Source organism: Centruroides vittatus, unplaced genomic scaffold, assembly GCF_030686945.1.
Source record: "Centruroides vittatus isolate TY-2023 unplaced genomic scaffold, ASM3068694v2 contig_680, whole genome shotgun sequence".
In the NCBI taxonomy this organism is placed as follows: domain Eukaryota; kingdom Metazoa; phylum Arthropoda; class Arachnida; order Scorpiones; family Buthidae; genus Centruroides; species Centruroides vittatus.
In genome coordinates, this window is record NW_027122427.1 from 1,682,317 (window position 1) to 1,706,223 (window position 23,907).

At 30.5% G+C, this 23,907-nt stretch overlaps 1 protein-coding gene across 1 annotated transcript in view; it reads left to right on the top strand.

Moving 5' to 3' along the window:
* LOC136980153 (squamous cell carcinoma antigen recognized by T-cells 3-like) overlaps positions 1–23,907 on the top strand; it is a 69,352-nt gene that overhangs the window by 28,551 nt on the left and 16,894 nt on the right. The window contains 8 exon segments of the mRNA XM_067276201.1: positions 32–137; positions 4,644–4,768; positions 4,907–5,062; positions 8,871–9,009; positions 11,316–11,423; positions 13,145–13,210; positions 15,020–15,078; positions 15,173–15,282. Coding sequence (XP_067132302.1) covers positions 32–137; positions 4,644–4,768; positions 4,907–5,062; positions 8,871–9,009; positions 11,316–11,423; positions 13,145–13,210; positions 15,020–15,078; positions 15,173–15,282 — 869 coding nt within the window.

Here is a 23,907-nt window from a genome sequence, read left to right on the forward strand (position 1 = left end):
ATTAAAATTCTGCTCATTTATTATGATTTAGCCTTCACCTGATGTTGTTTCTAGTCCAGAGCAACAGGAACAAATAAAGCAGCAGACAAATCGCATCATGTCCATATTTCATCGCCAACTTTCCATTCCATTATTAGGTAAACTTTTTATTAATGTTTAAGAAAGATTCTTATTTTGAACTTATCATTAAATAAATAAATAAAATTGGTTTTGATTTGATAAAACATTTTTATCATATAATTATAATAAAAACTAACAAATCCTAAGACTTTGTTTAAATAAAAAATGTTTTAGAGTAAAATAGTAGCGAGAAATTCTTAAGTTTTACAAAGGGCATAATATAGTTTGAGATCTTTCATACATTCGTGTATTCATAGTGCAGCTTTTTGAGTATTAGAGTTAATTCATGATTTTTTTTTTTGTTATGGGCAATTTTTTACGTTACTACTTTGCCTTATTATTTTTTTTATTCATTAGTCTATAAATATCAGAAATGCTTGATTAATGAAAGTTCTATCTGCAGTTTAATAACATACAATGAAACATTATACATGCATTATATTTTTCATATAATCTTTTTATTTCACTTGATTATTCTTTTGGTAATTATGTTGAAAATTTTAAATCTATTGTTTCTTTTTTAACTAAGAGTAAAATTAATACTAATGCAGTCATTATGGGAGCATAAGTGTTTTCAGCAAATTTTTTGCCAAAAACACTTGTTATGGTTGTCAGATATCATTCATTTTTGTATACAGAATCATACAGATCTCTCTATTTATCATTGAAATCAATGTATTGTTTATCCTTGAAACCAGTCCAAAAAAATGGCCTTACAAATCCACCTTTGAAAACTTGAGTAACTCTGTTGTCATCACATTTACCGTTTCTTCCTTTGAATCAAATTTCCTTCACTTCAAATTCCTCTTCATCCATGGAAAGAGGAACATGTTACGAAGTGCCAAGTCTGGCAAATAAGCAGGTTGTGGAAGCTGGACTAGCTTGCTGGACTCCAAAAACAATTGGATTACTTTGGCTCTATGTCCAGGAGCATTATCATGATGGATCGTAGCTTGGATCTTAGACATTCTTCTTTGAGTGACTGAAACACTTTTCACAAGCAAACAGAAGAGTACCATTCCCTGGTCACTGTAGCATCTTGTTCCAGGACAACAGGTTGAAGGATGTTGTAATGGCAAAAAAAAAAATAATAATAATAATAATAATGATTCATGATCGCCATACAGGGTCAGGTCATAAATACTAAAAACTGCAGAAAACACATACTCACAAATGACAAATGCAGAAAATGTCACATCATGCCAGAAACTATACAACACATCACCTCTGGTTGCAAGCTCTTGGCACAGACAGATTATTTACACAGACATAATCAAGTAGCAAATATAATACACCAAGAGCTTGCAAAGAAACACAAATTAGTAGACATCCACGAACCGTACTAAAAATACATTCCACAGACAGTATTGGAAAACAACATGCACAAAATGTATTACGACAGAGCCATAATCACAGATAAAACAATTTACCACAACAGGCCAGACATCACACTCATTGACAAACACAATAAAATCACGTACATTATAGACATATCCATTCCAAACACTCACAATATACAAAACGCATGCACTGAAAAAATTAGCAAGTACACAGAACTCGCCCAGGAAATAAGGCATCTGTGGAGGATGGATAGGGTGCTTATTGTACCTGTTGTTCTCTCCTCTACAGGTGTCATACCACACACACTACACAAAAGCCTGGGCACATTAGAATTGAGTAGAAACACATACATCACACTACAGAAGGCCACTATATTGAATACATGTCATATTGTGAGAAAATTTCTGAATACAGACACACACACTGATACACTTCTTTAATTTCTGTTTTGGTTACTATGCCTTGACTTTGGTTTGGCATAGTACACAGCCACCGGTGTTAACCGAGTATATCTCACTTAACCCAAATAATAATAATAATGCAAACATAACTTTTCCAATGCTGTGCTCTTGGAGAAACTTTATGGTGACATTCTTGCTGTTAGTTACCCACTGCTTGCTTTGGGTTTAGTTTCAGGGTTATAATAGTAAATCCAGATTTCATCATCTGTCAGTATGTTAGCAACTATTTGACCTTCCATCATTAAATTTCTCTAGCATAAACTTTCAAAAATTCACATGTGGTTCAGCTGCAACTGATGAGGTACCCAACATACACACAGCTTCCTCCTAATTCAGATGTTCTTGCAAGATAGTAATGACTGACCCATGTGAGATATTGAATTGCCTTCTAGCTCTCTGGTCCTTATCTGTCAGTCTTCACCAAGCATGGCCTTCACAGCATCAATCTTTTCTGGAATTACCACAGTCCTTGGATGCCCTTCACATTTATCATCATCAAGGTTGAAGCCCTCAGGTTGGAAGCACTGATACCACTTGATTGACAACCTTTATTGTCAAGGTTACAACAAAGAAGGGAGTAAATTCACACAAATTCATACAGGGTCCATACAGACCTGGAAAGTCAGGGAATAAGATTTTTATCAGAAAAATTTATGGGAAGTCATGCTGTGGAATCTGTTTGTCACTCTTGCTCCTTTTTGATTTGAACACACTTAAATTTGGTTCGGTATAGGAAAATTTATGAAAACTAAAGCAACCAAACAAATGGCAATATTTGTCCTGCTTATATCTTGCAAACTATAAACAATAATCTAACAATTTAAATTTTGTTGGATAGGAAGTTTATGTCCACATTTAAATGGTGGGTAGGGGGTGCAGTGATGCAGGGGAGGGGTAGCAGTTATGTGTGAACACTGAAAATGGCAATGCAGCACAACATTTGGGCAGTGAAACTTTGGATGGTGAAGAGGTAGGACATCAAAATTTGTGTCAATTTGTACAGAATGACAGGATCTACAATATTATTTAGCAATAATAACTGATAAAATAGAATTTGTAAAGTTATAAGCTTATAAGTGTGCAGTCGAAGAAATTGCAAAGGAAATACAAACAGAAATGTAAGAGATATATATCATTGAAAATAAAAATTTAAAAGGAATCAGAAAAGCCCAAAATAACTAATGTTGAATGATGCAAATTATATAGCAGGGGTGGGGAAGCAAGAGTTTGGTGGGAGCCGAAATGTAGGTTTTGCAAAATGCATGGGAGCCACAGTTCTGTACTGTCGTGGCGGATAGTATGGTAAGGTGCACAATTTTATTATATAATATAAATATAATATAAAACAAATATTGAATTTGTTTAATGAACATATTTTCACAAAATTATAAAAATAAAATTGTAAAAACAATAATAAAAAACAGAAATTAACACTTTTAGCAAGAGCCGCATGTAACTCAAAAAGAGCCACATTTGCCCATGCCTGTTATATAGTGTGTGTAAGAAAACTGAGTGTTGATAGATTTACATCTTATCCTTCCTCTAATAACACAAAGACAGATTCACACCTTAAACAATTGCAATTGTGTCCCATACACAGCCCTCCCAATTTTTTTTACTTGCATGACATTTGGTTAACTCATTGCTATCAGTTGATGCCATGGGGGAAGGCAATAAACTGTCAGTTGGCTTAACAACATTGTGTATGGGACATTTTGAACCATGTGGCAGACCTTGCACAGTTCACGTATTTTTTTATTCATTGTATAATAACCCTGCCAATTTTGACAGATTGATGATCTTGATATGTTTTCTCTCTAACTGCAAATTTTCATCTTTGGATGGCTCGCAGAATTTCGGAAGTCCACATTTTTTAGAAGTATACCAAAATATCACCATAGAGTTAAAGTTGAGTTTTCGAAAACACCATTAACAACCATCCACTTTTTTGTCAAAACTCCACCACTCCCACTATAAGTTTTGGGAGAGATGGGAAGATATGTAATGACCTTGAATGGGTTCATGCTGGACCAAAAATAGCATGTGATTTCTTCTTTTTAAGTTATTTTTAATTTACCACCTCCTTGCTTTAAGAAAATTTGATTTTATGATGCAAGTCTTTTTCTTATTTAAATAAAATTTATGAATTAATTTAAATTAAATCTTGAAATTTTTTATATTACATAGAAATGACATAGCTAATTGCATAATCGATTTTACGCAAAGTTTTTTGATTTTTGTAAGTGAATAAAGTGGTTTTAATAAAAAAATGTATATAATTGTGTACAAAATGGGCTTAAATAAACTTGGCCTAATATTACATAATGAAAAGGGAAAATGCAGAAACATTAATAAGTCAGGGAATAATGTTATAATTGGTCATGGAAAGTCAGGGAATGTCGGCGAATCACAGATGGAATTATCTGTATGGAACCTGTTCATATTAAAAAAATCTTTATCATAATCTTAATCGTTAAATAGATTAAGGTTACAATAAAAATCTTTTAATATGAATTCGTGTGGGTTCACTCCCTTGTGATATAACGAGTCCTATTTAAAAAGAAAGTCCAAATAGACAAGTTATACTTAACATATGAAATAAAGGACTAAAGCATATATCTATCTTAATACTCATCTTTATTTATTTATTTTGATAATTATTCATCTTTACTTATTGTAATATTTTAAGTAATTTAAATGTGTTTTGCGTAAACTTTGTAGATATGGAAAAAACTTATGAAGAATACAAAGAATGGATTGATGGTGAAGTTCCTCCATCAGTTGAACAATCATATAACAAAGCAAAGAAAAAATTATTCAGATTACAAGAGTTTGAAGATAGCTTAGTAAGAAGTATATTTTAAAATTCATTTTATAAAATAAGATTGTTAATTAATTTTGTAATATAATTGTAAAAATATTTTTAAATCACTTATTTATTTAAAATTTTATAATAATTATTTAATAAAACATTTATCTTACAGATATCTTCAGAATCTCCTCACTTACAAGAATATTATAATTACATAGAATTTGAAGAAAAAGAAAAGGATCCTGCACGTGTACAATGTATATATGAACGAGCTATCACTGATAATTGTCTAGTTCCTGATTTATGGCAGAAATATACTAAATATTTAGTAGGTTAATAATAAATTTTTATACATTATTTTATTAATAACATGTATAAAATTTTTAAAGATAGTTAATATTAAACTAGATTGTCATATACACTATATTTCTATTACATTGTACTGTACATGTCAACAATTACAGTAGACCCTGCTTCTTGTAATCATGGATATTATCATCAGTCCAGAAACATTTAAGTTAAATTATGCTTTAAAATTTCACTTAAATGTTTTTGGACTGATGATAATTTCACTTAACAATAACTAAATTTCCATTACATTATCTTTGGGTAAATACACATTTTTAAGCTGTTTTTTTAATCCATCAGTCTTAGTGAGTTCTTTAGTTAAACATTAATTATTTTAATTATTATTATTTGCTCACAATACAATAGTTTTAATTGTTGGCATTTCTTTGGTTACATTCTAGACAGTAGCAGGCAAACAATATTTAAGTCGTATTGGATGAATTAATAATAATAATTATAATTCTTTCCTTTTGTTGAAACTGTGTCTTTATTTTTAATTTATAGTAATAATTTGTATTTTTGCCAATGGAAGATGGGTGGAAACCCAAGACATGTATTGGCAGACAAATGTATAAAAAATACAATACTGTATAAAGTGGATGTGCCAAGAGTCTTATGTCTTAAATCATCACTTCATTCTGAAATAAAACAGAAAATAGTTATAATTAATATGTCCTCAAGTTATACAATTTTTAATTATTTTAACTTGTCCATTTAATGCCAGAATCAATAAAACCAGAACTTTTACTACCGTATTTTCCGGCGTATAAGACGACCCCCGACTTTTACAGTTAAAATATAGTTTGGGATATACTCATCCTATAAGACAACCCCTGACTTTTGAGATTTTCCTGGGTTAAAAAGTCGTCTTATACGCAAAAAAAAAAAAAAAACACGGTAATTATAGTCTTATTTACTTAACTTGCTCAATGTTATCAGCTGATTATTTTTATTTGTTTAGGTTAGTTCCAAAAAGATTACAATAAATGGAGTCTACTGTATTAAATTAATTTAATTACATAAAAAGTTAATTAAATTGAAATTAAATATAATTTTTAGAAAAATTATTAAGTATTTACATAAAAATTCAGTTATTTTGCATTATTGAAACTAATACATATTAAAATAAATGCTTTGGTAAACTTATGTATGCATTTTTTGTAATTAGACAGTTAATATTCAGATTTAAGATTTTAATGTTAGTCTATAAGAATTGTTGTTTAACTGTTTTAATTGTTGCTTATTTTTATGATCAGAGTATTTGTTATTTACATTGTATTATTTTAAGAACTGATTGTTTTGAATTCTATTATTTCTTAATTATCAATATTATTTTTATTCTTAATATTAAAATAAGCATTTTATTTTCATAGAAAAATGAGTTTATGAGTAAGTTTTGTTTTTGTACATGACAGCGAAGTACTCTTTGATTGAATCAAATAGTTATTTACAAGGTGTGTCTGGAAAGTTTATGAACTTTGCAAATGGAAGTAGTATGCATTTACCTAGAAGCTAGTCAGTTTTGTTGCCTTTGAAGTAGTCTTTTCCTGAGTATGTACCAAATGCAGCAATTTTGCCACGAAGAGAATACTTTCTGAAATACGTTCTTTGGGATGATGTGCAGCACAACTAGCAAATTTTCCTTAATGGCATCATGGGTTCAAAATGGTGACATCTCAGAGCAGATTTTAATTTGGGAAACAAAAAGAAGCCTGCCAGGATTAGTGTGGGTGAAGTTGGAGTACAAGTGGTGTTGAGTTCTTAGCAAAGACTTAGTTATTGGCAGTGTTGTGTGGATGGGAACATTGTCATGATGCTGTTCTCTCCAAGTAGTTGGTCTTTTTCTCTTCACTGCTTCATGAAGACATTTCATTAGTTCCAGATGGTATATTTTATTTACTGTCTTCCCTTCTGGAAGAAATTCCTGGTCAATGACACCATAAGAATTGAACAAAACATTGAGCAAGATCGCCATATTTGACTGAACTTGATGTGCTTTTTTGGGTCATGGTAAAGGTTTTCCCACTCACTGTGATGACTGATATTTTGTTTCCACATCATACTCATAGACTCATGTCTCATCCCCAGTGATGTTTTTCACAAAATTTTTATCAGACCTAGCCAATCCGAGAACTCTTCACTCAATTGCACTCATGGGAAGAAAATTGTAAAGTGCAGTCAACACATGTTTACACAAATGGACATCATGTAACAACAAATGAAGATAGAACAAACCGCTTTTGGCAGATAGTTCAAAAAATTTGCTGGTAGAGAGCTGTGCAAGCTGCATTCAGATTCAATCATTAGTTGGTGTGCCAATTAAAAAATTTGCTAACTTTCTGGACAGACCTTGTATTTATTCATATTTATATCTGGATAGGGGTTCATTTTACTGTATAGAAATTTGGAATTTTGAGAATTGTGTACTGAATTACTAAATATAAAATTACTTTTTAAATTGACATTGTTTTTTTTCAACAACTTTCATTACCACATTTCTATTTTGATATTTTGACAGTTACTCATTTTGTCATATCTTATATCTGAAAGATAACTTTTAATAAGTGGTTGTGAAGATTTTGGTCTTCCAACTTTGGTATGTGCTTGTAAAAGTAACCACTTTGTAATATATCTCCAACAATAAAGTAAATCTTCATTTTCTGTATTTTTTAAAATATAACTAGTATTCAGCAATTAAAAATCACAGCATCAGCTATCCAGGAAAACAAAGTTCACAACCATTTTTTTCATTCTTATTCTTATTTTGTGTATGTTAATTTCCTGATCTATTAATTTTTTTCCACGTACTGTATTCAAGAATTGGCATTTGTTAATTTACTTGTATTTTTTTGTTTTTAGCAGTAGGAAATCTGTGAATGCTTCTCAGTGTTAACTCCAAACATTTTGAAGCCTTTATCAGGAACTAAGAATTCATGGTGTAATTTAAAAGACATACTTGTTATTCTGGAAACAGAAGAGCATGAAGTCAGTCAAAAACTTAAAAAAAGTTGTTATTTTTTTGCAAAATATTTGGTGCATTTTTTAAATAATTTTTCAGAAAAGAATTGCATGGCTGTTGTTGTCATAAAAAAATTTTGCATTTTGGATGTTAAAAATTTTGTTAAGTTGCACGCACCCCATGCTAAAAATAAATCTTTATGACATTATGATGAAACCCATCATAATATCATAAAATATAAACTTGATAAAACTAGGCCAAGTTATTTGAATATATTTTATAATTTTCTTACAACATATACCATTTAAACAATTACAGTTAAAATACACCACCTACATACTTTATTATTACATAAGAAAACAGAAATAGAATGTTTAAATCATACAAAATACAATAATTTTACAAAGAATAGGCCTACAAAAAATTATATTATTGTATTGATGCTTAGTAATATATATAAGATATTGAAACTAAATTTTGTTTAAATTATATTTTACTTTCAAGTTTTAACACAAAGTAAAATATAAATTTCATTTTGTCAATAAAAGAATTGCCATTGTTTGAATGAAGAAGTTTTAGTAATTGAATATTTAATTATAAATAGATTTTGCTGAAATATTCATTATTTTTATATTCTTTCATATGCTTTTGAATTTTATCTTACTATTAATCTAGTCTAATATTTAATAAAGTTTTAACTCTTTGTGATTTATTTTTGTAAGATGATAAACTTTCTATTGATTTTTAAAATTTAGAAAATTTCTAATTCAGTTTTTAATTTTTATTGTCATGAATGTAATTTATTTATTTATTTATTTTTCTTTTAAAGGATACTCAACTTAGAATAGATAATATAGTTCTTACTGCCCATGAAAGAGCTGTTAGAAATTGTCCATGGTCAGTGACATTATGGGTAAATTATATTCTAGCAATGGAAAGACATAAACAACCACATGAAAATATTAAAGGTATATGAAATTTAAAGTGCTTAGATTTTAATTCATTTATTGTATAAATATGATACAAGTCATAAAAACATGAAAAATAAACACTTTCTACATACACAACACTTTATAAAGGCCCTTTTTTTTTTACAATTATATTTTGTTTGCTGCAATTCATCAAGTGGAAAACAAATCTAATTGAAATTTCTGAGTACATATTGTTCCTGAATTAATTTGGATGCAAATCATGCATATTTAATCGTGTCATTAAAAATTGGAGCTGATAACTGATGGTCATAAATGCATTTGTTTCATTACTGCTTTCAAATAGTGTCACACTTGTGTGTGCTATTTCTTTGTATGAATGTTTGTGTGCCATTTTCACTTTCAAAGAATGTTAAATTAAAAGTTGATAAGCTATATTGAAATTAATAACAGTTGTATAGCAAATTTGAACTCATGTTACAAAGTGGCAAATGAGTCATATATTTTTTATTAATCCTGTGATCTTTATGCAATTACAATAAGGTTGGTATTCTTTGACTATTATTTAAACATTCGTGTTTGTTTATTTTATGTTTTTATGATTTGTATCATCTGATGCATTGTAAGTGATTCTTTCAAAAATATGACCAGAATTTTATTTTTAAACTTTTTAATATTAATCTACATTTGAAGAAAAATTGAAGAAAAAAAAATCTCTATTTTTTTTCTTTAGTTGTCATATTCTATTACTTACATTGTAAGAATAATACATATAAAAAATACTGCATAAGTTATTACATAATTACATAAAGTTATTACTTGTTTAAAATAATAATAAATATAAGAAACATTAAAATTATTTTAAAAAAAGAGAAACATGGGTTGATTCAAACCTTTATCCTTTTGGTTTTGATTTACTAGTAACTACACTATCTGGAACTACAAATTAGTATCACTCTTTCTATGTTTGAAAAGTATACCATGGAATATTAAAAATTTTAGAGCTTGATATTTCAACTATCAAGGCCCATTCAAATGCTATAAACTTTTGCATGTGTTCATTTATTTTCATTGTAGATACTTAATAACAAGACTTATCAAAATTTGAGCCATGACAGCTATATCCTTCCCTTGTTACTTTCATTATCCTATAACTGTGAACAATTGCTGTTTTGGCTCATTTTGGCGCTTTCTGTTGTGCTTGTGTTAGGATGTTTTAACATGCTGAGACATTTGAAACTGTGTCTTATCAGGAAATGATTTATGGCATACATTATAATGAAGTATTTTTCAATCTGTTTTAATGTCTTGGATCTAAACACTTTTACATACTTTCTTAGCAATTTAGCATTGGTTTTTTCTATTTTATCCATATTGTTGATTGAATTGAATATGATATAATGGAATATTTTGTGCACATTCTCCATATGCAGAAAACTTTCACTACTTCACTCACAGGAAATTATTTCCTTTATATTTAATTAAACATTATATTTACACAATTTTTTGAAAGATTAATATTATGAAATTAATAAATGTAAAATTTAACATTTATAATAATTTTAATCCAATTAATTCAAAGGGATTTTGAGAATTTGAAAAATGTGAAATTTTCATGGCAATTGAAAATGTGTCTTTGTGGGACTTTTAAAGAATGCAAATTAAACAGTTCAAATTTAAATTATTTGAATTTTGTGTTTATCTGTAATTTGAGAGTGGAATAATATTTCTCACATCAACTATACATGCACAAAAAAGGATTCACTACATAGATAGCAGAAATGGATTAGAGCTGATTTGAAAAAAGAACTTGCAATTATGCAAACAAACTATAAAATTTATAAAGCACTTATATAGTCCTGAAAATAGTCAGACTGCTGTAAAAATCATAAATGCATTTTTAGAAATGATTATAAAATATGCATTATCAGACAATCTTAATTTGATGTACTTGGACTTTATATCTAGATTTATACTTAATAGCATTTAAGATAAAACATACACATGCATACATAACTGGCCTTTAATTATAAGTATTTGTAAAACAATCATTTACTAAGATAGATTGCATACAGAATATGCTATTGAAAATGAGTTTAAACTGATTAATGATGTAAACAATTTTAAAAATATAATATTTAATTTTAAAATTTGAATGAATTAATTTACTAGAGTAATTAGTATATTTGTTACTTCTTGATTAATGATTGTTGTATGAATATTTTTAGTTTATGTATATAGTAGAATAGTTAATTTGTTAGCTTCGTTTAAGTGCTTTAATTTTGAATTTAAAAAAAATCATTAAAATTAATTTTAAGAAGTTTTTTTTTTGGTTAATTTTATAGAAATAATTGAACGCGGTCTTCAAGCAGGATTTTCTCAAGCAGACGAATTTAGGTTACTTTGGTTAACATATTTAGACTACTTGCGACGCAGAATAAAAAGGAGTGAAGGTAAATATTTAAAAATAGTAATATAAATAAGTGTTTCAATCTTTTATAAATTATTTATTCACATACTGGTGTGAGGGTGGCCGTGGGTATAGGATATCTTTGTGATCGCTATACTGCTTAATCGGCAATCCATTGTAAAACTGATTCTCAGGTTGTCAAAATGGGGATGGTTTCCTAAATTAATTCTAGGAATAATGAGTGTGGAGGGATTTATATTAAGTGTGAAAATTTTGGAGATAAAAGATTGTAAGATCCCATCTCTTAACGTCAGGATTTCTTGACACCAGCTAGGGTAATTAAAAATACGTGCCCTAACTCGCATTTATTTCTATAAATAGATTCTATGATGTCCGAGTGACAATGTCTGTATTATTATATCATAGGGGATTATTTCTATTATGAGTGGAGCATGTTGCGATAATGGTTTCGTTCGAGGCTAATTGATAAGAACCTGATAAACAATAACAATATATTTAATAAAATCAAAATAAACAAATTACAAAGGACTGAATTACAAAGAGAATATTATATATTAAATCTAGGCCTATTTTAGTGAAGATATTGAACTATCTAACTTATATATTAACCTATGCGCATGAGAGAGATCACAAATAACTATCAATTCATACGACCTTAGTTTATCTAGTTGATTTCATATTCTTCGTATTTGGAAAGGGTCTTGAGGAGGTAATCTTCTATTTGCACACAAAATTATATCCACCTACTGTGTGAATTAATGGTAGTTGTATGGCTCATTCTGGTATCAACTTGATCTCCCAGGAACTGCGCAAAAAGGCGGGAAAATCATCCCTTTTTATAGAGACGGACGGCCCACTGCCGCCTAATGATTCATCTCCAATCAGTCATTGAAAGGAAATCAACTTCCATTGAATTCAAAACTTCTTTCGTTTTACAATTTAGGAAAATGGAGATTTTATCCAATTTAGGAAAATCCATTTTATCCATTCATACCTATCTCTATTTTATTTAACATAATTTTCAGTTAAACAATATTCTACATTAAATGTTGATTATAGATGTATCCTCCTTATTCTCTAACATAAAGGTTTTTACCCCGAACAGATGAAAACAAAAGTTTTGAGGTATCTCAGGTTTCACGACCAGGAAGTTTTCAATGGAAACGTCCTTCAAATCCTCACCAAATATTATAAAATATTGTTAGAAAATTTAACATAATAAAATATATTCGAACCTCGATTTAGAATAAAGTGAAAGGGGGTGATTCTCACACTGGTAATACATCAGTTTATATGTAGTGCTACTTTAGTCATTATTGAAAAATATATTTTCCTATATATAAAAAAAATATATTATTTTTCTGTATGTTGTTAAATTTCATCTGTAAGACTGATTATGGTATTCTTTACTGTTTTAAATTATTTCTATAGTACAAATTTTAATTCTGTTCTTATTGTCAAACATATAGTGCAAAATAATCCATATATGCAGATACTTACCGTACATTTGACTAATTATCCCTTTCATTTGCTTTCTGTATAATTTTTGTGCTGTTAAAAACTATTTTTTAAATTGATAAAATAACAATATATAATAATGTTATTTTATCAATTTAATAATATTTATATATCTATATTATATATGTAATAATAATTATTTCAAATAGCAATAAAGTATAAAAGATATATTTATTTACTATATTATGATCTACATGAAGTAATTTTTAATTTTTTTGTATCTAGATGAAGAAACTGCTTTACAAGAGCTTCGTGATACATTCCAAAGAGCTGTGAATCATTTACATCTTTGTAAGTATTTTAAAAATTCTTAGAAATGGTTTTCAGCATTAAAATATGAGTTAGTTAATTTACATTTTAATGTTAATGAAAGCAGAAAAATGAAGTTTGTTTGCAATAGTATTAAATGATGTCTTATGTGTTAATGCAGATATAGGTTCATATTAATTCAGTTGCCTTTATGTCCTTATATTATACTATTTATTATATTATTGTCAACTAAGGACTTATCATATTAATAGGACTATTATACTTGTGTCCTGATTTTGCAAAGGAGGAATTCTTATTCAGAAAAAATAAATTATTAATTTTTCACCTGTTTTCCCCGTTTCCCCAGGGAAAACAACAGGTAAGAAATAAAAAATTTATTTTTTCTGAACAAGATGTGAAGACTTTTATTGTTTCTTCCACTATGTTTTTTGTTTCCACCTCTGTATATGCTCTTGGATCAAAAATTTCTTGCCACACTACTTATAAAAATTTCGCTACAATGAAAACAAATACAATCCATAGTAAACTTAAAAATAATTAAATACAAACCATGTCGTGTTTATATTAATGATATAATTGAGTCGCATGTGTGAGAAGCTGAGGGTGCAGGGGCTGTTACCTAAATGCCGCTTAATCGGCTACAAGTTGGTGAGACCTGCCCACATTGTCATTTGGATGGCTTGTAATGAAGTAAAGGCCAAAGATCTCAAGATCTCTGTCCTGTCAGACTGACACCAATTAGATTGAGTTTAGAATAATTTAAATTGTGTGTGTCCTAACTCGCGATTTGAATGCAATCTATAAGTAGGAGGCTCGTTAAACAATCGAGTGGGGGGCATAGTGAGTAAGACAATAAGATGTCCAATTTTTGATTAAGACAGGTAGACAGGTTAACGAGTAACAAAAATATAAGTTTAATATAGATCTAAAGCTAGGATACATACAGTTACAAAGGATATGGCTAAAATATAGAAATTATATATAGATATTAGATCGTACAATTGCAGCGCGACTATTCTATTCCCTGTTTCATGTGAAGCATGCCTAATTTCTTGAGAGAGAGAGAGTTTACAAATATCTACAGATACCTCTACTATTTGCTGATAGTCGATGTGACATTTGTTTCATCATCATGATGAGGATTCACTGTTGAGGGAATGGCAAGTGTCTTCTCCAGGGACTTCTTATTTCCCATTTTGGCGGCGGTCCACTTCTATGGGAGCACTTATGACCAAACATTAATTCATTGGAACTTTATGACAAATGCCCAGAACTGTCAATGTCTTGTCCTTTTATGGATGCATTTAGCCTGGGAAAGTAATCATGTGATTGGCAGTTGGAATGGCAAATCTGCATGTGTGAGGTGAAGGGTTACCAAAGTGATGCAATGGTGTTGCTTACTTTCCTCTCCTTTTACAATCGGATGTTATCATTTGGCAACTAACTGTTAAAAGTCTCGTCCATTGGTTGACTGAGAGCTTTATTTAATCTGTAGCTTGTGCGATGTTTAAATAACAATCGCAATGGATGTTATATAAAAATTTGCTTAAAATTGGATTTTAATAGCCCTAAAATTCTGAATCTCACACATGCATACTATAGGAATAAATCTATCCTGAAAATGTTAATATATTAAATATTTTCTGACCTTGAAACTTTTTCAGTTTTTTTTTTTTTTTTTGGTGTGTATAAATATAATTAATGGAATCAACAGGCTTTTTTAAAGATTAATTGAATTAAATTAATACAATAAGCATACATTTTTATTACATATTTCATCATTTTGATTATATTTTAAATTCTCTAATTTTTTTTTTTTTTTTTTTTTAGATTTTGATGATGAAAATGATCACAGTATTGATATTATTCGATATTGGGCTCGAATTGAAGTAAAAGTTTCAATAAATTGTTTTTTACATATGGATATTTTAATATTTTACATAGGACTATAAGTATATTTATCACAAAATAATTTTTTGACAGGCTAAAATATGTAAGAATATGGATAAAGCAAGAGAATTGTGGAATAAAATATTGTCTCGTGGTCATGCTTCAGAAGCACAAATGTGGATAGAATATGCTAATTTTGAAAGGTATTTAACATAATAATTTAGAATGCTTTAGGTGCCCTGATAAAATGTTACAATCATTTTTGAGCCTTTTTTTTTCCAAAGAAATATAAGGAATTTGTCATAGATCATTGATCTATGGCAGTGTTCTGCAACCTTTTTCTACTTGAGGCGCACCAAAATCTAATTCCCATCAAAAACGTGTGATATGATACTAGTAATAGAATTATGTAATGCCACTAACCTACTATTATTATTATCATCATTATTATTATTATTAAACAGACATCAACATCTGTGAGCAAATTTATTTTACATTTAATTTCTTAGAATACGTAAAAATGCGTGGCTTGTAATAAAGAATAAACAAACATCATCTTATTTCATCAGTGCTGCGGCAGAGAATGAAATAGAAGCGTAAGAAACTCAGCAACTGTGATGAAAATATATAAATAAAACTTGACAATTAATAGAAGATGTAAAAGTTCACGTCACACCTTTCACATTGTGACGGCACACCGGTGTGTTGCGGGACACCAGTTGTGGAACACTGATCTATGGCAATAGAACTTTTTATTTGACAGTATATTGGACAGAATGATATTGCTATTTTTCTATTTTTTTTTTAATTTGTTGTCTATTTCATCTTCAATTTAATAGAATTTAATAGTTATTCTCTTTACATTTTTTATCAAATAAACTCATTACTTAATTTTTATTGGAATTTAAGTAGAAACATCATGCAAATGATATAAATTTTATGTATATGACATTAAGAAAAAATTAAATAAATGAACCTTTGAAAGAAATTTGCCAGTGAATAATATTGTACTAATATTCTTTAAAATGTAGTTGTAATTAAGTAAATTACTATTATACAGTACTATATGTATTTTTAAAACATTTTAGATATTATATATATGCATGCATAGACATATATATACTGTTTGAATATAGTAAATCTCTGACTTATAAGGATTTTTGTAAATCTTTCAGAAATCTTTGAATAAAAAAGCATTTCTGAAAGCGGATTGCTTGACGGTCGATGGTGACAAATTCACTTTCAATTTAGAAACAAACGAACTACAAAAGATTAATACTTTTTTAGACAAATCCATCCAAAAGGGCTAAGTGGAAGAGAGGGATAAAACTTTAGTAATAAGAATATTGTCTTGGAACAGTCAAGGAACATTGGACTTGACAGTGAATGACCAAGAGTTTATACATTTATTGCAAAATTATGATTTAGTTGCTTCACTGAGACTTGGGTAACTAACTCTTATAAATGGGTTCTTTCTTTGTTGAACCAAGATTTATTTTTATACGAACAATTTGCTAAAAAACCAACTGGTCCCAGTCATCCATATCGCGGTCTCATTCTTGCAGTTTCCCAAAAACTAGGTTCTTCTGAATTGATTTTAACTCCGACGATGTAATAGTAATTAGATTTAATTATAGGAAAAATGTTTGTTCATTTAGTTCTTGTTTATTTGAGAATAGATCTTTATGATGCAATGTTAGCTAAAATGGAAGATTTATTGAGGAATTTTTCTGAGGATGATATAGTTATTATGGGTGACATGAATGCAAGAATAGGTAAGAAATCAGATAATTTTTATGCTGGGAGTAATATTAATGTTTTAAATTCCCGAAAATCGGATGATTTAATTCTTACCTGACGACTAACCATGCCCCTTGTTCAGGTTCTAGTAACAACCGAGGGCATTATAGGCCAGTCAGGCGATGATATTTTAAAAATTCACCAAAAATCAAATTATCATTATATTCATATTTTAAAAAATTGCATACATATATTAATATCTTCAGTTTTAAATATGATATTTTTCAATACATTTTAATAGAAAATTAAGAAAATAATAATCTACAGTAGAGCATCGATTATCTGACTCAGTTGGGAACTGGGGTTGGTTGGATAACTGAAAAAACGGATAACCAAAAAGTATGAAAAAATACATTATTAGTATAGTATATTAGTATATCCCATGTAATTAGTATATCGCTATTAACCTACTTTGCGTTGAATTTTCATCGATGTTAAGCCTAATAAAATTTTTTTTAAAATAATAATCATCGCTATTGTATCGTTAAAAATTATTTTTTTTATTTTGCACAAAATAAATACAAAAATAAAGGAAAAATTGAAAATTAAGCCTGGTTTAAATACTAGCCTCCCTTTCATGGTCGAGCCAGTGTTGCCAGCTAAAACACGCAAAAATTTAATAAAAATAATATTAAAGTAGCCAAGACAGCCAAATATTGTAGCGCCACATCACTAGCAGACATTTGAATTTGCCGACTAGAACGTGGTCGGTTAACCGATGTGACAGTTGATCGGGGGTCGGATAATCGATGCTCTACTGTATATACATTATCGAGACAAGTTAATGATAATAATCAGCACAGAGCCCAAACAGTTAGGAGTTGAAAGTTGAAATTTGGTACACAGTTAGGGTATATCACAAGAATGCACACTAAGAAGGGATTTTTCAAAATTCCTCCCCATGGGGGAGAGGGACAGGATTAAAGCTTAACACTTCCATCAACAAAGGAAGTGTTAAGTAACAATAGAATTATTAAGAGAAAGCAACGTGCAAGATGCAAATGCAGTTTTTTTCATTTTTGCGGGAAATTGAACATATTTTTAGACCCATCTAAACATTCTCTAATTAGTTTGGAAACAGGGAGACCCAATTCTTGCATTCTGTGAAAATGGGTAAGGTTGACTATAATGTAATAATCTTAATCTTTGCTATCGTTACTTTTGCCTGAGCAATACCAGGCCTACCTGCTAGTAATAATATATCAGAACTGACATCTAAATGTGAAAATTTGTATCATTTTGTCAAAATTAACATTCTCCAATTACCTAGTTTGTTTCTGGCACTAAGCCAGAACCATGTGGAATATTGTTTTGTACGATTCTATATAACATTTATGCATTTACGATTTTTTGTTTCAAAATTATCACATATTATATCAAACCTTTGTTTGGAATGGAAACTTTTATTCTGCTATCAACTAATATAATGAATTAATATACTCTATTCACTTCATATTGAACAAAAATATAAATTTTTGTAATAAACATATGATTATCAGTAGTAATACATGTAACATTTGCTGATATTTTAGATTAAAATAAAAAATAAAAATATAGAAAATATACAAAATGTCAGAACTGAAGGTCAAAACTTGAATATTTATAATACATTGACTAATTATAATATGAATGAATTTATTATAGTAATGTTATTGCATGAATATGCTAAAAATGAAATAAAAAATTATCAGGAAAAAAATTAAGAAAAAAATGCATTAATTAAAATTTTTTTAAGTCAACAAAATACCACCTGGACAAAAATATGTGAAACAGATGATAGACAACACATTACTGTCAAATGCTGACATCTGTTGTCAATAAATTTTATAAAAATAGATTTTTAATAGGGTGCCAACGAATGGTCATAAGTGGAACCATAGAAGATGATTGTAATACTTTCCCTTGTTATATATACATAACAGTCAGGAAAGCGAAATAGAAACAGCGACAGGGAATTGATGAATCATCACAGAATTTTTTAACAAATGGGAAAGGCCCATGGATAAGCAGGAGCAAAATCTCCTAGTCAATAATTTGTAAACATTAGAATTTATTTTAGAATTCACTCACATCAACCTTTGAAAAACCAGTGATAATTTAATTGAAAACAAACATTTTCGACCGTGTAACTCGGTCTTCTTCGGGTTATAACTATTGAGATTCGTTACAATTTCTAAAACCCCAGGCATAAGAGCTGATCTGCAAAATGCAGAATTGATTAAACTCTCCCACTGATTGGAGCATTTACAATCCCTGGAAACTCTGGAGATACACAAAGCCGGATTGCGCACAAACTGCATCAATTCTAAAGATGCAAGTAACATTTCTCAAGCTTGGAAGTTTTGTTACGAAGGGGAAGATCTCTACAGCTCTATTTAATGTACATTTCCATCCCTTTGTTTATATATAGAATATAATTACATTATATTATTTCGTTTGCGCCATGCCTGCTACGTATGTCAGCAACACGTATGCTTCCATGGCAATGTGCGCGCACAACGGTTTTTTATACGAAAGTTTGAAAATGTTCTAAGAGATTTTAGAAATTGTAACAAATCTCAATAGTTATAACCTGAAGAAGACCGAGTTACACGGTCGAAAATGTTTGTTTTCAATTAAATTATCACTGGTTTTTCAAAGGTTGGTGTGAGTGAATTGTATACTTCACCAGTATTTATACAAGTGGATGACTAATCTTTATTTTAGAATAAAATTTAGATAGTTTATGAATATATTAAAATTGAAGTGACAACATCTCATACAAAGCAGTTGGTTGGATGGAATATTCTTCTTCATTCACTGCCACTCTCCAACCATGACATATGATCCTGTGCTACTGACGACTTTCTTCTCAGGTTGACATTTTTATTACGATAAAAGTAGATTATCATCATTTTCATACTAAGTTTCAAATGAATTATTTTACATAAAACTATTCAATAACTTTGTAATTTTTTCCAGATTTTAACAATTAAAAAATTAGCAATTGCTTATTTTGTCTTTAATCAGTGTTATTGGAGTATCAGTATTGGAACTGATGGTGATAATTTAATACATAGACACAGTCATTTCTGAATTTGCTTTTATTTGGAAGTTAGTGGAAATCTCTTGTTTTATGATACTATAATCATCCAAACATGGATGATTGACTTTATTTAAAGCCTAAATTAGTGATTCAATCATCAAGCAAGTATTTCATTGGTCATACACAAGTGTTTACAGTCATTTAATGTAAAAATAAAATAAATTTCTAATTATTACCAATATAAAACAATAATTCATAGCAAAAATTATGAAAATAAAGAGTTTTATAAAATTTGTTTAAAACACTTTTTATTTTGGTATTATTATTATTATGTTGGGTTAAGTTAGATATACTCGGTTAACACCGGTGGCTAAGTACTATGCCGGACCAAAGTCAAGGCATAGTAACCAAAACAGAAATTAAAGAAGTGTATCAGTGTGTGTGTCTGTATTCAGGAATTTTCTCACAATATGACATGTATTCAATATAGTGGCCTTCTGTAGAGTGATGTATGTGTTTCTATTCAATTCTAATGTGCCCAGGCTTTTGTGTAGTGTGTGTGGTATGACACCTGTAGAGGAGAGAACTACAGGTACAATAAGCACCCCATCCATCCTCCACAGATGCCTTATTTCCTGGGCGAGTTCTGTGTACTTGCTAATTTTTTCAGTGCATGCGTTTTGTATATTGTGAGTGTTTGGAATGGATATGTCTATAATGTATGTGATTTTATTGTGTTTGTCAATGAGTGTGATGTCTGGTCTGTTGTGGTAAATTGTTTTATCTGTGATCATGGCTCTGTCGTAGTACATTTTGTGCGTGTCGTTTTCCAATACTGTCTGTGGAATGTATTTGTAGTATGGTTCGTGGATGTCTGCTAATTTGTGTTTCTTTGCAAGCTCTTGGTGTATTATATTTGCTACTTGGTAATGTCTGTGTAAATAATCTGTCTGTGCCAAGAGCTTGCAACCAGAGGTGATGTGTTGTATAGTTTCTGGCATGATGTGACATTTTCTGCATGTGTCATTTGTGAGTGTTGCATCTTTGAGTATGTGTTTTCTGTAGTTTTTAGTATTTATGACCTGATCCTGTATGGCAATCATGAATCCTTCCGTCTCCCCAAAGAGGCATCCCCGAGCTAACCAGCTGTTTGACACAGTTTTGTCAACAAAATCCTGGGCCAGATCGTAAGGATGCCTGCCAAGATTATTATTATTATTATGGGTTAAGCTAGATATACTCGGTTAACACCGGTGGCTAAGTACTATGCCGGACCAAAGTCAAGGCATAGTAACCAAAACAGAAATTAAAGAAGTGTATCAGTGTGTGTGTCTGTATTCAGGAATTTTCTCACAATATGACATGTATTCAATATAGTGGCCTTCTGTAGAGTGATATATGTGTTTCTATTCAATTCTAATGTGCCCAGGCTTTTGTGTAGTGTGTGTGGTATGACACCTGTAGAGGAGAGAACAACAGGTACAATAAGCACCCTATCCATCCTCCACAGATGCCTTATTTCCTGGGCGAGTTCTGTGTACTTGCTAATTTTTTCAGTGCATGCGTTTTGTATATTGTGAGTGTTTGGAATGGATATGTCTATAATGTATGTGATTTTATTGTGTTTGTCAATGAGTGTGATGTCTGGTCTGTTGTGGTAAATTGTTTTATCTGTGATTATGGCTCTGTCGTAGTACATTTTGTGCGTGTTGTTTTCCAATACTGTCTGTGGAATGTATTTGTAATATGGTTCGTGGATGTCTACTAATTTGTGTTTCCTTGCAAGCTCTTGGTGTATTATATTTGCTACTTGATTATGTCTGTGTAAATAATCTGTTTGTGCCAAGAGCTTGCAACCAGAGGTGATGTGTTGTATAGTTTCTGGCATGATGTGACATTTTCTGCATGTGTCATTTGTGAGTGTTGCATCTTTGAGTATGTGTTTTCTGTAGTTTTTAGTATTTATGACCTGATCCTGTATGGCAATCATGAATCCTTCCGTCTCCCCAAAGAGGCATCCCCGAGCTAACCAGCTGTTTGACGCAGTTTTGTCAACAAAATCCTGGGCCAGATCGTAAGGATGCCTGCCATGGAGTGCCTTTCGAGCCCACGATTGCTTAATGGTGTCTATGCTTTTTATATGTTGTGTTGTGTCCATATGATGTGAGTGTAAGTTTAATGGTGTGTTATTCGAGTCTGCTAGAGTTACTGCTTTATGTAATTGTGATGTTTCTTGTTTTTTGTAGAAAAACTTTCGCAGTGACTGTATTTGTTTGTAGTGAAGGTTAACTATGTCAATCAGGCCACGTCCGCCATCTTTACGTGGAAGGGTTAATCTTTCTGTGGCGGATTTAGGATGATGTTGTTTATGCTTAGTAAGTGTTGTTCTTGTTTTCCTTTGGAGTTGCTCAAGATCTGTGTGAGTCCAATGTATAACTCTAAAAGAATATGTGAGTACTGGGATGACATATGTGTTTATTGCTTTAACTGTGTGTTTTGCATTTAATTGTGTTCTGAGAATAGCATTTAACCTACTTTGGTATTCTTTAATTAATCTTTGCTTTATTTGTGTATGTTCTGTTAGTTTGGCCTGTTAGAATCCTAAATACTTGTAGAACTCGCCCTCTTCCATGGATTCAATAATGTCTCCATTTCCAAATGCAAAATCTTCTTTCTTCAGGATTCCTTTTTCTGTGTGAAGTGTTTTGCATTTATCTAGGCCAAATTCCATTTGTATGTCCTTAGTGTATGAATGTGTGATTTGTAGGAGTTGATGAAGTTGTTTTTGTGTGGATGCATAAAGTTTTATGTCATCCATGTAGTACATGAGATGTGACAGTGTATACTGTGCTGTTTTTCATGCCTGATATTGTAGCCGTATTGTGTGTCGTTTAACATGTTGGATAATGGGTTCAGGGCTAGGCAGAACCAGAGAGGACTCAAGGAATCTCCTTGAAAAATTCCTCGCCTAATAAAAATTTGGTTTGTTTGTATGGAAGTGTTACTAACCCTGAGATATAGTGTTGTTCTCCAGTGCTGCATAGTGTTTTGAAAGAATGCAATGAGTGATGGATGTATTTTGTACATGTGTAGGATATGTAGCAGCCAACTGTGTGGAACACTGTCGAATGCTTTTCTGTAGTCTATATATGCCATGTGTATGTTTCTGTGTTGTTTGTGTGCTTGCCGTAGAATGACTGAATCTATGAGTAACTGTTCTTTGCATCCCCTGTGATTTCTACGGCAACCTTTTTGTTGTTCCCTAAGAATGTCGTGTTCTTGAACATGTTTGTATATTTTGTTTGCAATACAGGATGTCAATAATTTGTAGAGTGTTGGAAGACATGTAATTGGTCTGTATTGTGTGGGGTCTGTGGTATTGTTGTTTTTAGGTTTCATGTAGGTGATGCCCTGAGTAAGAAAATTTGGCATGTCTTGTGGATTGATGATGATGTGTGTTAGGTGTTTAGCTAGTTCCTGGTGCAGTGATGTGAACTTTTTGTACCAGAAATTGTGAATGTTGTCTACACCAGGTGTCTTCCAGTTGTGTGTTCTGTTAACAGTGTATTGGAAATCATGTATGTTTATTTCAACACAGGGCATAGTTGGTATGTTGTGTAAGTTTTTGTTCTCCTCCTCGATCCATCCTGCTTCAGCATTGTGCATGACAGCACTGGACCAAAGAGAAGACCAATATGTTGTGAGTTCTTCTTCTGTTGGTGTGCCACTGTGCTGTGTATCAGTGTTTGCTTTGTTATTAATTTGTCTGTAAAAGAGTTTTTCATTGTTTGTAAATAATTTATTTTGTTGTTTTCGTAGTGTACATGTTTTGTATCGTTTGAGTCTACGTGCTTTGGCAGCAAGTTTTTGTTTTAGTGTATCAATGTATTCTGTAATGCGTGTGTTGTGATGTTCATGTTTTGTGTGTGTTTTTATTTTCTTGAAAATGTTTTTGAGCTGTTTCCTTAATTTGGGTGTTATGTTGTTTTTAGTGTATTGTGTT